The following is a 15,500-nucleotide window of genomic DNA, read 5'->3' on the forward strand; positions in this document are numbered from 1 at the left end:
GAACTCGAAAGAACGCGATTTACCCTTCCACTGATCAAATTGCTTCGGCAATCTGAGAGGCAGCGATGAAGACAAGTTTGAGTCTTAGATCACGCGGTTTTGACGCAACCGAATGGCGAAGATTTTCAATATCATTTAGGACGCCATCAGGTGATAGATGAAAAATCGTGGTCAGAGTTCACCTTCAGATTTGCAACAGAGGTTCTAGATTTTTCGGCTGCATACAAATCTTGCCGTTTGATGTCACTAAAAAGATGCCCGGGGATTAGACCTTTTCGTATAGTCGAGGGTTAAATAATAGGACTATTTATTGCAATTTGTGTTAAAATAAATTCGGAAATTTAGACTAAATGTAAAGCAATTTCTAGAAAAAAACAGGGGAATTGAACAAGCTCTTCATGCGCTTCGTCAACCTTTCCACATTGATAGAACAGATGCAGTTTTACGCATGGATACCAAAAACGCACTCAACAGTCTTAAGAGAGATATTGCCTTTTAAAGATAGCAAAATTTTATCACAGGCCTTATAAACCAGTGAAAAATCGTCTAGACAAAATCAAGACTCTTCATTCATAAAAAAAATGAAGTCTCAAAAAAGTAGAACTCAGGTCTCCCGATAGCAATAACAATGTATCGTGTAGGTTTTCTTACAATCGTAAAATTACTTGAAGACCAACTTATCACCAATAAGTTGTAAGCCGATAACATTAATCCGGCTCTACTGTTAACTTTCAATCTTTGAAAATGGTACTGGGAGAACTCAATGAATATGGAAAATCCCCTGGATACAATTTAACGAAATTTCATATGATTGCAATAGCGAAATACGTAAAGAGAGTTAAGAGACTCTTTAGAGTGTAGATGTTGACGTGCTAGAAAGTCACCGTATTCAAGGCTCCTTATTAAGCTCAAATGAAGGTTGTAAACAGTTTCTGATAGAAATATTGGAAAATCACTTGATCCTACTCCAAAAACCCGCTCAACCATAATGCGGTTTCCTCTATGAATGTCTATATGTCTTACACAAAGTGCAACATAGATTTAACTTCTTTACAAGAACGACGCCACATTCCACCAATCAATTTGAAGATACGAATAAAATAGCTGAAAATTGTTTTATCCCTCCAATGCACTCAAACATCATTCAGGAGAGAAGGTGGCTTAAACATGTTGTTACACGAAGACACGGAAAGAGTGTCAAACATCTAGTCAACTGTGTGACAACTTGAAAGAGTATAGTTCTCTGAAGCTAGTTTGTATGAAAGAACAAGTCCTTGAGGGAATCCGAAAAGAGAAGCAGCGGCTACAAGCTCGCGAGAGAAATTCGCAAATGAGAGGTATCATTAACGAAACTGAGGCTTTTTCCCTAAATCTGACAAATGCAATAAGAAACGTTAATGATTACGCGCGAGTTCATATGCTCCGTTGATATGACCAAAATAAAATTTTAGAGATGGCGTTGTCTACTGTTGAGAGCTCACGACGCCACCAATTTTTGCACACGGAGAATTATTTACCGCAACTCAAACGTTACTTTTTTCAAAATGTCTCTAGAACCAACCAAATCATGCGCAACAAAATGCGCAAATCATTTGAGAATTTGCAAGATGAAGAATGTAATGTTCTCTGAACCCTGAAAAAACCGCCCTGGGACGTGGATCCCTGTCTTCACACTTTCCAAGGAGAAACATTCGCAAAAAGTTTTACCATAACTGATGATGACGCTCGGTTAGATATCAAAGCGAATGAGTTGTTTGGTTTGCCCTTCAGTAAAGTTTTTTGTTCCGACCCTCTTGAGGGGGGAGGAGCTATATACTCAATGGGTTTTTTTTTGTTCCGTGAATTTTCGCCGCTCGATATATTCATCGTAGAGAGTTGAGACTGGTATCATTAGAAAGCTCGTCCAGCGTAGAATATGGAATTAAAAAGATTTTTTTAATTTTCGTTTTCTACAGGGAGTTATCGAGGCTTAAACTTCTGAGAAAAGAAGAGTGAATTCACGTTGTTTTTATTCACATTTTCCGGAATTTTTGCCTAAATTTTCGTCAATTTTGCTAAAATTTGTTATAATTTTTAAGAATAGTGTTGTTGATTTTATTTTTGAAGACGAACAAGCATTTTTGATTGTTTTGATTTAATTTTTTGGTCAAAAAATCTGGATAAACATTTCAAAATTTAGCCTTTTTCATCAACAACAGCACGAAATACGCTACTTTAGTCCACTTTGATTAAATTTGCCTACAGTACACCCCCAAACAACACTCATACAATCTTTGTAGACTCAGAGGGGGGCTATTTCTACTTCAGAGTCCGCAGAGAGTCCCTTGTAGTTAAAACTTTGCCGTTTTTTGCTAACTTTACTCGTTGATTATCAAAAATGTAAAATTTATTTTGAGTTTCAACTCAGAAATTATCTATATCTACAACATTCGAAAAATCAATGTTTTTAACGGACAATAAGTATTAACAGGGGTAGTTTTGGGCCATTCTTGGACTGTTACAATCCAAAAAAAATCGGGTTGTAATCAGTCGGTCTTTTTTTTTAAAAAAAAAAGACTTTTTTTTTAATAATAAAAAACAGAACATATCAAATCAAAGCTCAGGAGTGATAGGTCCAACCAATTCGCTTGCTAAACAGCTCCAGGCTAATGCATTTAGTTTTTTAATTGAAAGTTTATGGTCGTTTCTTTTTTAAAAATAATTGACTTTTCAATAAATAATGGCTTAATTAACTTTTCCTCTATTTTTTTCTTAATTTTGTTCAACTTCCAGCTTAGTGTCAGCAAAAAAAGACTGCTTCTTCTTTCTACTGAGTTAACATTTATTCTCGGTTGCAGTTTTAAGCCTGAAATTATTGTTTTCTGGCTTTGATACTACAAGATTTTAGATTTTTGTTTGTTTTGATATTTGCCAGTTTTTAACGTTTTCTAATTTTGTCACATTATCACATTATTGACAGTTCTCATGTCACCTTTTTAGCATTCAAATTAAAGCACAATTGAACATATTAAAATTCTGAACGATATAAATCATCGTTTTAATGGCCTCGACGCCTCTTTCTTGAAGAAATCAATTGAATTTTTTAATTTTGTCTTAACTGTCATTTATACTTTGTCGTTTCGGTCGTATGAAATTTCCTGTATAGTGATAGCTTTCATTGGCTTTTCATGGAAGAATAGAAAAACCAATATTCTGATATTAGCAGATAGCTGATGGCTTTTATGACTTTCAAACCCATCGTTTTCCAAAATTAAAAAAAAAAATTTTTTTAACTTCGCAATTTTGTTCTTTTTATGTTTCTTTTTGTTACCTAATATCGTTAGTTGATTACAGGTCAAATATGACATTATGGGTGTCAAGGGAATAAAAGGGATTGGTGTCCCAAAATCTTTTTTTTTAAGATTTTGTTATGACCTTACTGGCTTCGACACCGCTTTTTCACAAAAAAAAATTAAATTAATTTTATTTTTGTCATATTTGACGTTCTTTTTGTGGATGCAAGAGATATTCTGGATAATTACAGGTCTCGAGGGTTTCGTTTCCATGAAAAAAAGACGATATTTAAATAGCTCTCTTTGCAATTAATGCCTTTCAATAATCGCAAATTTGTGGTAATATTAATTTATTCCTAATGGTATTTATTACTTTGAAGTTAATTGTTTCAAAAAAATAAGTTAATTTTTTTTTACTTTTCTGTTTTTGTTCTTTTTTGTATAATTGTTACCAAACCTTTTTATGGACTGGTCGCATATGTTTTCTGGTGATTTATAAGTTATTTTTGTTTAGTTTCAGGTTTATCTGACGGTATGTTGACTTTGTTATTAAATTTAGTTTTTAAGAGGGACATAAATTTTTTGATGTAATTAATGTTTGTTGTTGTTGTTGTCTGATTTTGCTGTTCGTTTTGACTCGCTTTCTTAATATTGACATATTACAGCAATCTAATGCATCAATTTTTACTCCACTGAGTTATTTGTTTTGGAGGTTATCTTATCGTTCATACAGAATTTTTTGAAAAAGACTTGGGCTTTTTTGGGATTCGCAAAAATTAATTTTTGGGTTTTTCTATCTGTTCCTCATTTGGTAGACAATTATGCCAAAATTGTGGATGGGCGGGGTCGGAACCTTATGTGCCATTGCACATTACCGAGCCGCCTTGTTCAATTAATGTTTAGTCAGTTTGCTGAGAGTTGCCCTAAAAGCATGCCGGATTCAAGTCAGTAACACAAGATCTTCAAAAATTAAATTGTGAACAAAGTGTAAGTGAAGTCGAGAACGCCACTTTCTTCCGTTGACTTTCTGTACGGTTTGAGTTATCCTGTTAGCCGTGGAAGCCCTACAGAGGAAGATGGCAGCAAAAATCAGCGAGAAGAAGGTTATTCGTTTTGTGACGTGATTACTCGCGTCAGGACAAAATTTATCTTAGCGCTCTCTGCAGAATAGGGTAGTTGTTGTCCTAATTCACTCTAAAAATTACTCATACATCGATTACCCAAAATCACCCCGTTCACACTTGTGTTTTCCCACAGAGGCTACATTTATTTATTGGAGATGCTTTGGCGTTTGACTACTATCACATTTTATATATGTTGACTGAAATTGAACGGCCGCTCCGAGTAAACCGGCTATTCTATAAGGGCTTTTTCTGAATTGAATTTTTTTCTATATGAAATCCGTTTGTTAGGTTTGCGCTAAAAATAGTCGGTGATATAACCTTTTGTCAATTGTACACTTTTTGCTCTGAAGGAGCACAAGCTCAAGCGTAAAAACATACAGAGGCTGCAAGCAAGAACCAACCAGAAAAAAAGCGGAATCTTTATTCTTTAGTTAATTCTTTATTGTTTCCAAAACTGCTCTCTTAAGGGGTTAATTCCTGACTTTTTGTGAAACAAGTAATGTCGTTCAGTTTTTAGGGACAATGACAACGCTGACATAGCGCAAAATAGACCGATTTCGTTACACTGCAGTATCCCAAAAATCCTAGAGAAACTGATAATTGATAAATTATACAAAAATGATTGGAAAAAAATTTTCTGTGAATTCTTCACTAGTGTTTTCACAAAAAGTTGACAGAATTCAAGAAAGTGTTATTGAATTCAAACCATGTGTTTTCAATAAAGTGATGGTTGCTAAAACAAAAATCAAAATCCTTGAAAAACTAGACACATACAAGGCTTGCGGTCCCGACAACGTAGGAAATATTATCCTGAAAAAGCTTTCAAGCCTTATGGCGTCAGTCTTAATTGTTTCCAAATCTGCTCTCCTAAGGGGCCAATTCCCAACCTTTTGGGAAACCAGTAAAGTAGTACCAGTTTTAAAGGACAATGACAACGCCGACATAGAGCAATTTTGACCAATCAGATTACTCTGTAGTATCCCAAAATTCCTAAAAAATTGATATTTGATTAAGTATACGCAGTTGTCTGAAGTAGTCTGCACTACTCGCAGCATGGATTTAGACGAAAACGATCTGTCCTATTTTAAATGCCGGTTTTTCTTAACAAGCTCTCTGTTTACTATGAGGGTAACGAGAAAGAAGTGTACATGTTGTACATAGACTTTAAGAAATTATTTGACAGCAGTCCTCGTAAGCCAATTCTAAGTAAAGTACAGGAATTTGGTGTTGGAGAAAATTTTCTTAAAAACACTCTAAAGTTACTCGAATGACAAACAGAAAGCAATATGGATCGAGCTTGGAGACAGCTGAGGTGAGAAGCGGAGTGCCCCAGGGATCGCTACTTGGGATTTAACTTTTTATTATCTATGTTAATGAAGTGGAAGAAGAAGTGGAAGAAGAAGTGGAAGAATTTGAACCACTTGGCTACGTTGACAACTATAAACTTTTCAACTTTTCACAACCGATCAAGCAGAACTACAAGCAGATTTTGTCAAAATAGAAATTTGCTGCAAAGAGAACAAGATGAAAATAAATGAAATCAATTGTTATCTTTTGTCTATCAAACAAGAAAACAATTATATTATTAAGTTGAGTGGCAAGTAACTTAAATCACACTGTTTTCACAAAAACTGACAGGATTCAAGAAAGCGTTATTCAATCCAAACCATGTGTTTTCAATAAAGTAATGATTGATAAAACAAAAATCAAAATCCTTGAAAAACTAGACACAAACAAGGCTTGCGGTCCCGATAATGTAGGAATTATTATCCTGAAAAAGCTTTCAAACCTTATGGAGTCAGTCTTATTTGTTTCCAAATCTGCTCTCCCAAGGGGCCAATTCCCAACCTTTTGGGAAACCAGTAAAGTAGTACCAGTTTTAAAGGACAATGACAACGCCGAAATAGAGCAATATTGACCAATCAGATTACTCTGTAGTATACCAAAATTCCTAGAAAAAGTGATATTTGATTAAGTATACGCAGTTGTCTAAAGTAGTCTGCACTACTCGCAGCATGGATTTAGACAAAACGATCTGTCCTGTTTTAAATGCCGGTTTTTCTTAACAAGCTCTCTGTTTACTATGAGGGTAACGAGAAAGAAGTGTACATGTTGTACGTAGACTTTAAAAAATTATTTGACAGCAGTCCTCGTAAGCCACTTCTAAGTAAAGTACAGGATTTTGGGGTTGGAGAAAATTTTCTTAAAAAACTCTAAAGTTACTTGAATGAAAAACAGAAAGCAATATGGATCGAGCTTGGCGACAACTGAAGTGAGAAGCGGAGTGCCCCAGGGATCGCTACTTGGGATTTTAATGTTTATTATCTATATTCATGAAGTGGAAGCAGAAGTGGAAGAAGAAGTGGAAGTGTTTGAACCACTTGGCTACGTTGACAACTATAAACTTGTCAACTTTTCACAACCGATCAAGCAAAACTACAAGCAGATTTTGTCAAAATAGAAATTTGCTGCAGAGGGAACAAGATAAAAATAAATGAAAACAATTGTTACCTTTTGTCTATCAAACAAGAAAACAATTATATTATTAGGTTGAGTGGCAAGCAACTTGAATCACAGTGTTTTCACAAAAACTGACAGAATTCAAGAAAGCGTTATTGAATTCAAACCATGTGTTTTCAATAAAGTAATGGTTGATAAAACAAAAATCAAAATCCTTGAAAAACTAGACACAAACAAGGCTTGCGGTCCCGACAACGTAGGAATTATTATCCTGAAAAACCTTTCATGCCTTATGGAGTCAGTCTTAATTGTTTCCAAATCTGCTCTCCTAAGGGGCCAATTCCCAACCTTTTGGGAAACCAGAAAAGTAGTACCAGTTTTAAAGGACAATGACAACGCCGACATAGAGCAATTTTGACCAATCAGATTACTCTGCAGTATCCCAAAATTCCTAGAAAAAGTGATATTTGATTAAGTATACGCTGTTGTCTGAAGTAGTCTGCACTACTCGCAGCATGGATTTAGACAAAAACGATCTTTCCTTTTTTAAATGCCGGTTTTTCTTAACAAAATCTCTGTTTACTATGAGGGTAACGAGAAAGAAGTGTACGTGTTGTACGTAGAATTTGAAAAATTATTTGACAGCAGCCCTCGTAAGCCACTTCTAAGTAAAGTACAGAATTTTGGGGTTGGAGAAAATTTTCTTAAAATACTCTAAAGTTACTCGAATGACAAACAGAAAGCAATATGGATCGAGCTTGGCGACAACTGAAGTGAGAAGCGGAGTGCCCCATGGATTGCTACTTCGGATTTAACTTTTTATTATCTATATTAATGAAGTGGTAGAAGAAGTGGAAGAGTTTGAACCACTTGGCTACGTTGACAACTATGAACTTGTCAATTTTTTGCAACCGATCAAGCATAACTACAAGCAAATTTTGTCAAAACAGAAATTTGCTGCAAAGAGAACAAGATGAAAATAAATGAAAACATTTGTTACCTTTGTCTATCAAAAAAGGAAACAATTATTTTATTAGGTTGAGTGGCAAGTAACTTGAATCAAATCTGAACAGAATGATTTAGGTGTGATAATATCATCGAACGTCACCTTGAATTTTAATTGTGAAAACCGGTGCACAAAATACTGGAAAGCCTACTATTTCATGAAACCAAACGTCTCCTCTTAGTCTAATGTAAAAACAGAATTAAATGCAATTGCGGGCTATGTTATACTGGTAATAAGCTACGCCTCCCAGGTCTGGTGCGCAAAAAAAAGCTGAAATGAAGTATCTTCAAAAAAGCTCCAAATTGGATTTTGATTTATTGAAGGACTAATTATAAGACCAGAGTAGAAAAGCTCAAGAGCTTACCACTTTAAATGTATTTCGAACTTCATGTCGTCATTTTTTACTGTCTTTTTTCAAAAAGAGTTTTGATATCGCTCTACCGATACAAGTAAAATCAAACAAGAATACTCTGACAAAAACAAGTCAATAGGATTTTATCTGACTACAAAAAACACGCACGAAAAAGGCTGACGGGAGCTGACAAGATCCGGCCGTCTTTTAAACATAGTTCTTTTACTGAAATGTATTTTAACATGCGAAGTCAACAAATCTCAATTAACTAAGATCTACTGGAATTACTCATTCGAGAGTTTCACAGATGTAATTTGATGTTCCTGACTTTCATTTGCAATTGCGGACATTGCAACCTAATCCAGAAGGGTAAAGGAAACTGACTTGTCAAATTAAAATTACCTCCAATTTTTACAACAAACGTTTTCGAAATTTACGTTCATCGTCAGGTTAAAACTGTTTTACAAATTGTTAAAAGATAAAATGAATATGTTTTTACATTTGTCTGAGACCACACTTAAAACAATTCTAGGAACTATTAAAAAAAATCAATTGAAAATTTGTCCTTATGTACAATATTTAGCCTATTTACAACTCATATTTACATCTTTTATCAATTTATATTAAAAACATTCCTATTCCGGATTTTTCGATTTTGGCCATGTTCCTGTATTTTTAGGGTTATTCCAGAGTTTGCCCTAAGCATAAGTATTCTTCGTCTGGAGGTTTTGCAAATTTCATTTTGCACAAAATGTTTTTTGCCCTATGTATTTTCATCTAGTCAAAATTATAATTTGAGCTGATAACTTAACTCGAGTTCCCACCCCCTATATTCATCGCGTGTGTTTAGTGCCGGCTTCAGCTTGCTGATGTATATAGCTTCGATAATCATTAGTTTTTCTACCGTCCGACAGGCATCCAGAATTTTCCATCCAATGTCATTCATGGCGCCACGACATTCAACCAGATGTTGACCCACCTGTGAATCCTTCTTTTGATGTTCTCTTATCTTTGTGGTAACATGCCGACTACGTTGACAACTATAAACTTGTTAAGTTTCCACAACCGATCAAGCAAAACTACAAGCAGACTTTGTCAAAACAGAAATTTGCTGCAAAGAGACCAAGATGAAAATAAATGAAAACAATTGTTACCTTTTGTCTATCAAAAAAGAAAACAATTATATTATTAGGTTGAGTGGCAAGTAACTCGTGTCAAAACTGAAAAGAATGACTTAGGTGTGGTGTTATCATCGAGAGTTACCTGGAATTTTATTAGTGAAAACCGGTGCACAAAATTCTGGAAAGCGTACTATATCATGAAACCAAACATCTCCTCTTAGTCTAACGTAAAAACAAAATTAAATGCATATGCGGGCTATGTTATACCGGTAATAATTGCGCTTCCCAGGTCTGGTGCGCAAAAAAAGCTGAAATGAATTATCTTCAAAAACTTCCAAATTGGACTTTGATCTATTGAAGCGCTAATTATAAGACCAGAGTGGAAAAACTCAAGAGCTTACCACTTTAAATGTATTTCGATCTTCATGTCGTCATTTTTTACTGTCTGTTTTCAAAAGGAATTTTGATATCGATCTACCGATACGAGTAAAATCAAACAAGAATACTCTGACAAAAACAAGTCAATAGGATTTTATACGACTACAAAAAACACGCACGAAAAAGGCTGACGAGAGCTGACAAGATCCGGCCGTCTTTTAAACATAGTTCTTTTACTGAAATGTATTTTAGCATGCGAAGTCAACAAATCTCAATTAACTAAGATCTACTGGAATTACTCATTCGAGAGTTTCACAGAAGTAAATTGATGTTCGTGACTTTCATTTGCAATTGCGGACATTGCAACTTAATCCAGAAGGGTAAAGGAAACCGACTTGTCAAATTAAAATTACTTCCAATTTTTAAAACAAACGTTTTCGAAATTTACGTTCATCGTCAGGTTAAAACTGTTTTACAAATTGTTAAAAGATAGAATGAATATGTTTTTACATTTGTCTGAGACCACACTTAAAACAATTCTAGGAACTAATAAAAAAAATCAATTGAAAATTTGTCCTTATGTACAATATTTAGCCTATTTACAACTCATATTTACATCTGTTATCAATTTATATTAAAAACATTCCTATTCCGGATTTTTCGATTTTGGCCATGTTGTAATTTTAGGGTTATTCCTGAGTTTGCCCTAAGCTTAAGTATTCTTATTCTGGAGGTTTTGCAAATTTCATTTTGCACAAAATGTTTTTTGCCCTATGTATTTTCATCTAGTCAAAATTATAATTTGAGCTGATAACTTAACTCGAGTTCCCACCCCCTATATTCATCGCGTGTGTTTAGTGCCGGCTTCAGCTTGCTGATGTATATAGCTTCGATAATCATTAGTTTTTCTACCGTCCGACAGGCGTCCAGAATTTTCCATCCAATGTCATTCATGGCGCCACGACATTCAACCAGATGTTGACCCACCTGTGAATCCTTCTTTTGATGTTCTCTTATCTTTGTGGTAACATGCCGACTACGTTGACAACTATAAACTTGTTAAATTTTCACAACCGATCAAGCAAAACTACAATCAGACTTTGTCAAAACAGAAATTTGCTGCAAAGAGACCAAGATGAAAAAAAATGAATACAATTGTTACCTTTTGTCTATCAAAAAAGAAAACAATTATATTAATAGGTTGAGTGGCAAGTAACTCGTGTCAAAACTGAAAAGAATGACTTAGGTGTGGTGTTGTCATCGAGAGTTACCTGGAATTTTAATAGTGAAAACCGGTGCACAAAATCCTGGAAAGCGTACTATATCATGAAACTAAACGTCTCCTCTTAGTCTAACGTAAAAAGAAAATTAAATGCATATGCGGGCTATATTACACCGGTAATAAGCTGCGCTTCCCAGGTCTGGTGCGCAAAAAAAGCTGAAATGAATTATCTTCAAAAACTTCCAAATTGGACTTTGATTTATTGAAGCACTAATTATAAGACCAGAGTGGAAAAACTCAAGAGCTTACCACTTTAAATGTATTTCGATCTTTATGCCGTCCTTCTTTCACTGTCTTTTTTCAAAAGGAAATTTGATATCGATCTACCTATCAGAGTAAATTCAAACAAGAATACTCTGACAAAAACAAGGCAATAGGATTTTATACGACTACAAAAACACGCACGAAAAAAGCAGACGAGAACTGACAAGATCTAGCCGTCTATTAAACATAGTTCTTTTACTGACAAGTACTTTAACAAGCGAAGTCAACAAATCTCAATTAACTAAGGTCTACTGGAATTACTTATTCAAGAGTTTCTCAGATGTAAATTGATGTTCGTGACTTTCATTTGCAATTGCGGCCAATGCCACCCAATCCAGAAATGTAAAAGAAACCGATTTGTCGAATTAAAATTACATCCAATATTTAAAACGAACCTTTTCGAACTTTACGTTCGTCGTCAGGTTAGAACTGTTTTACCAATTGTTAAAAGATAAAACGAAAATGTATTTACATTTGTCTGAGACCACACTTAAAACAATTCTCGGAACTATTCCAAAAAATTCAATTGAAAATTTTTCCTTATGTACAATATTTAGCCTATTTACAACTCATATTTACATCTGTTATCAATTTATATTAAAAACATTCCTATTCCGGATTTTTCGATTTTGGCCATGTTGTAATTTTAGGGTTATTCCTTAGTTTGCCCTAAGCTTAAGTATTCTTATTCTGGAGGTTTTGCAAATTTCATTTTGCACAAAATGTTTTTTGCCCTATGTATTCTCATCTAGTCAAAATTATAATTTGAGCTGATAACTTAACTCGAGTTCCCACCCCCTATATTCATCGCGTGTGTTTAGTGCCGACTTCAGCTTGCTGATGTATATAGCTTCGATAATCATTAGTTTTTCTACCGTCCGACAGGCGTCCAGAATTTTCCATCCAATGTCATTCATGGCGCCACGACATTCAACCAGATGTTGACCCACCTGTGAATCCTTCTTTTGATGTTCTCTTATCTTTGTGGTAACATGCCGACTACGTTGAAAACTATAAACTTGTTAAATTTTCACAACCGATCAAGCAAAACTACAATCAGACTTTGTCAAAACAGAAATTTGCTGCAAAGAGACCAAGATGAAAAAAAAATGAATACAATTGTTACCTTTTGTCTATCAAAAAAGAAAACAATTATATTAATAGGTTGAGTGGCAAGTAACTCGTGTCAAAACTGAAAAGAATGACTTAGGTGTGGTGTTGTCATCGAGAGTTACCTGGAATTTTAATAGTGAAAACCGGTGCACAAAATCCTGGAAAGCGTACTATATCATGAAACTAAACGTCTCCTCTTAGTCTAACGTAAAAAGAAAATTAAATGCATATGCGGGCTATGTTACACCGGTAATAAGCTGCGCTTCCCAGGTCTGGTGCGCAAAAAAAGCTGAAATGAATTATCTTCAAAAACTTCCAAATTGGACTTTGATTTATTGAAGCACTAATTATAAGACCAGAGTGGAAAAACTCAAGAGCTTACCACTTTAAATGTATTTCGATCTTTATGCCGTCCTTCTTTCACTGTCTTTTTTCAAAAGGAAATTTGATATCGATCTACCTATCAGAGTAAATTCAAACAAGAATACTCTGACAAAAACAAGGCAATAGGATTTTATACGACTACAAATACACGCACGAAAAAAGCAGACGAGAACTGACAAGATCTAGCCGTCTATTAAACATAGTTCTTTTACTGACAAGTACTTTAACAAGCGAAGTCAACAAATCTCAATTAACTAAGGTCTACTGGAATTACTTATTCAAGAGTTTCTCAGATGTAAATTGATGTTCGTGACTTTCATTTGCAATTGCGGCCAATGCCACCCAATCCAGAAATGTAAAAGAAACCGATTTGTCGAATTAAAATTACATCCGATATTTAAAACGAACCTTTTCGAACTTTACGTTCGTCGTCAGGTTAGAACTGTTTTACCAATTGTTAAAAGATAAAACGAAAATGTATTTACATTTGTCTGAGACCACACTTAAAACAATTCTCGGAACTATTCCAAAAAATTCAATCGAAAATTTTTCCTTATGTACAATATTTAGCCTATTTACAACTCATATTTACATCTGTTATCAATCTTTTTTAAAAACATTCCTATTCCGGATTTTTCGATTTTGGTCATGTTCTTGTATGTTTAGGGTTATTCCTGAATTTGTCCTAAACTTAAGTATCCCTCTTCTGGAGGTTTTTCATATTTCGTTTTGTCATGCACAAAATGTGTTTTGCCCTATGTATTTTCATCTAGTCAAAATTATAATTTGAACTAATAATTTAACGCGAGTTGCCGCCCCCTATATTCATCGCGTGTGTTTAGTGCCGGCTTCAAATTGCTGATGTATATAGCTTCGATAATCATTAGTTTTTCTACCGTCCGACAGGCGTCCAGAATTTTCCATTCAATGTCATTCATGGCGCCAGAACATTCAACCATATGTTGACCCACCTGTGAATCCTTCTTTTGATGTTCTGTTATCCTTGTGGTAACATGCCGGCTTGTTTGCCCAACATAGATGGATCCACAATCCACATCCATTACATTTAATCTCATATACCACGTGGGATTTCAGGTCTCTATCGAAAGATGATTTCAGGGTGGGGAGGCATGATCTTAATTTCCGCGTTGAGATCATGCCTCCCCACCCTGAAATCATCTTTCGAGAAAGTCAACTTAGCTATAAAATGAGGGGCCGGAGCCCGGAATCAGACTGATTCAAAGCCTAAACTACTTTTACTATAGCAACCAGCGGCAACTGATAGCCGAGTGGGAGTGCCTCTGGTGAGGGATCGGGAGGTCCATGGTTTGGAATCCCGGCGTGGTCAACTGTTTTTCCCCCATAAATAAAAATTGATCTGGGCTACAGCCCCTGATTTAGATTGCATCGCTTGTCGTTCAAGAGCAACTCTTCCGACATTAGTCGGTTTTTGTTTGGTCTATTGTCCTTTCCATATAATGTACGGTCACCTACAAATTAACTGTTATTATGGAGCATGTCACTGTTTAAGAAAGATTCGCACCTGAGCGGAGGGGGGGGGGGAGGAGTTTGAAAGGTATTTGGGCAGTAAGCGTGGGTGGTTTGTTTAATAATCAATCGTTACTATGCTAATGCTTTGCCTGTTTATTGATGAAGATTAATTTGAATGTAAGGTCTTTCTAATCGGAAACTAGACGGGTTTTCCTATCGAAAAAAAATCGGAGGGCGCAATCCGTAAGAGAAACGAATTTGATCAGTTCATTCTATGTTATACAAAGTAATTATGCTTTTTTAGAATTGAGTATGATTAAATTTTCGAGGAACCTCGTAGTGTGGAGATCTTGTTACAGTTACAAAAGTCCTTTTCCCACATTACATTACAATCGAAAACGGTTACAGAGAATTGAGCATGAACAATTTGTCGAGGGACCGCCCCCGTCCTGGCCACGATGTTTCTTTCCAAATTGGAATCATTTTTCTGAGCTACGTGCTTTTGCCTTCCGAATCAATGAGCCTATGAATGTTGGTTTCCTCAGAAATGCTTTTGTTGATGAAAGTTTTCATTTAATACCTCCAGAAGAGTTGAGAATCCGCAAGCTTACATCACTGCCTGAATCTGATAACAATTTGCTTTTTCTTGCTGGAAGAGATCGTGTGTACGAAATTACGAAAATGTTTCTTCTTGAATTTTACCCCACTTTGCCTCAAGAAGCAATTAAAGCTGTTTGCGAGAACCTAGCTTCAGAAACAAATCTGAGCCACGTTGGAAGGCATTTGGGAATCGAAGACTTGATTATTGGAGCAGGTTACCCGTATACAGACACTGTCATATATCGCGCAGTTTGTGCGTTGATTGAGACAATAGCGAAGCAAAGAAGTTCAAAAAACGCTGCTCAGTTCATTCATGATTTCATTTGCACCCAGCTGATCACTAAAGATTTGTTTCAAATTTGGCGACCGTTAAATCCTGAGACTATCCTCAACGAAATTTTAAAGTCAAACAATGCGGGACCCATTGAGTGTAGATTGATCTATGAGGCGTCAACGCAAAGTGTACTTCCAGTTTTCACAGTTGGCGTTTTTTCAAATAAACAGATTTTGGCTGCTGGATCAGGCAACTCTATTGTTGAAGCCCAAAAAGATGCGTATCTAAACTCGATTAAGTTTGTTCTGAATCTCAATTGGGAAACTTATAAACCAGTGTCATTTGATTTGGACAGAATTGAAGTTGAAAGTTAAAATTT

The 15,500-nt window shown here is 35.3% G+C and overlaps 1 protein-coding gene across 1 annotated transcript; it reads left to right on the top strand.

Moving 5' to 3' along the window:
- Window positions 1-14,554: 14,554 nt before the first annotated feature.
- Window positions 14,555-15,497, top strand: LOC142344838 (large ribosomal subunit protein mL44-like). The gene has a single exon (XM_075396836.1). The coding sequence runs from the start codon at window positions 14,560-14,562 to the stop codon at window positions 15,493-15,495; it is 936 nt and encodes a 311-aa protein (XP_075252951.1). The 5' UTR covers window positions 14,555-14,559; the 3' UTR covers window positions 15,496-15,497.
- Window positions 15,498-15,500: the final 3 nt, after the last annotated feature.

The sequence above is a fragment of the Convolutriloba macropyga genome, chromosome 8, assembly GCF_964194025.1.
Source record: "Convolutriloba macropyga chromosome 8, txConMacr16.3, whole genome shotgun sequence".
Lineage (NCBI taxonomy): Eukaryota > Metazoa > Xenacoelomorpha > Acoela > Convolutidae > Convolutriloba > Convolutriloba macropyga.

What these genes read in the sequence shown, in the direction of transcription:
- LOC142344838 (XM_075396836.1), top strand. Translation starts at nt 14,560, where the DNA reads ATGATTAAATTTTCGAGGAACCTCGTAGTGTGGAGATCTTGTTACAGT.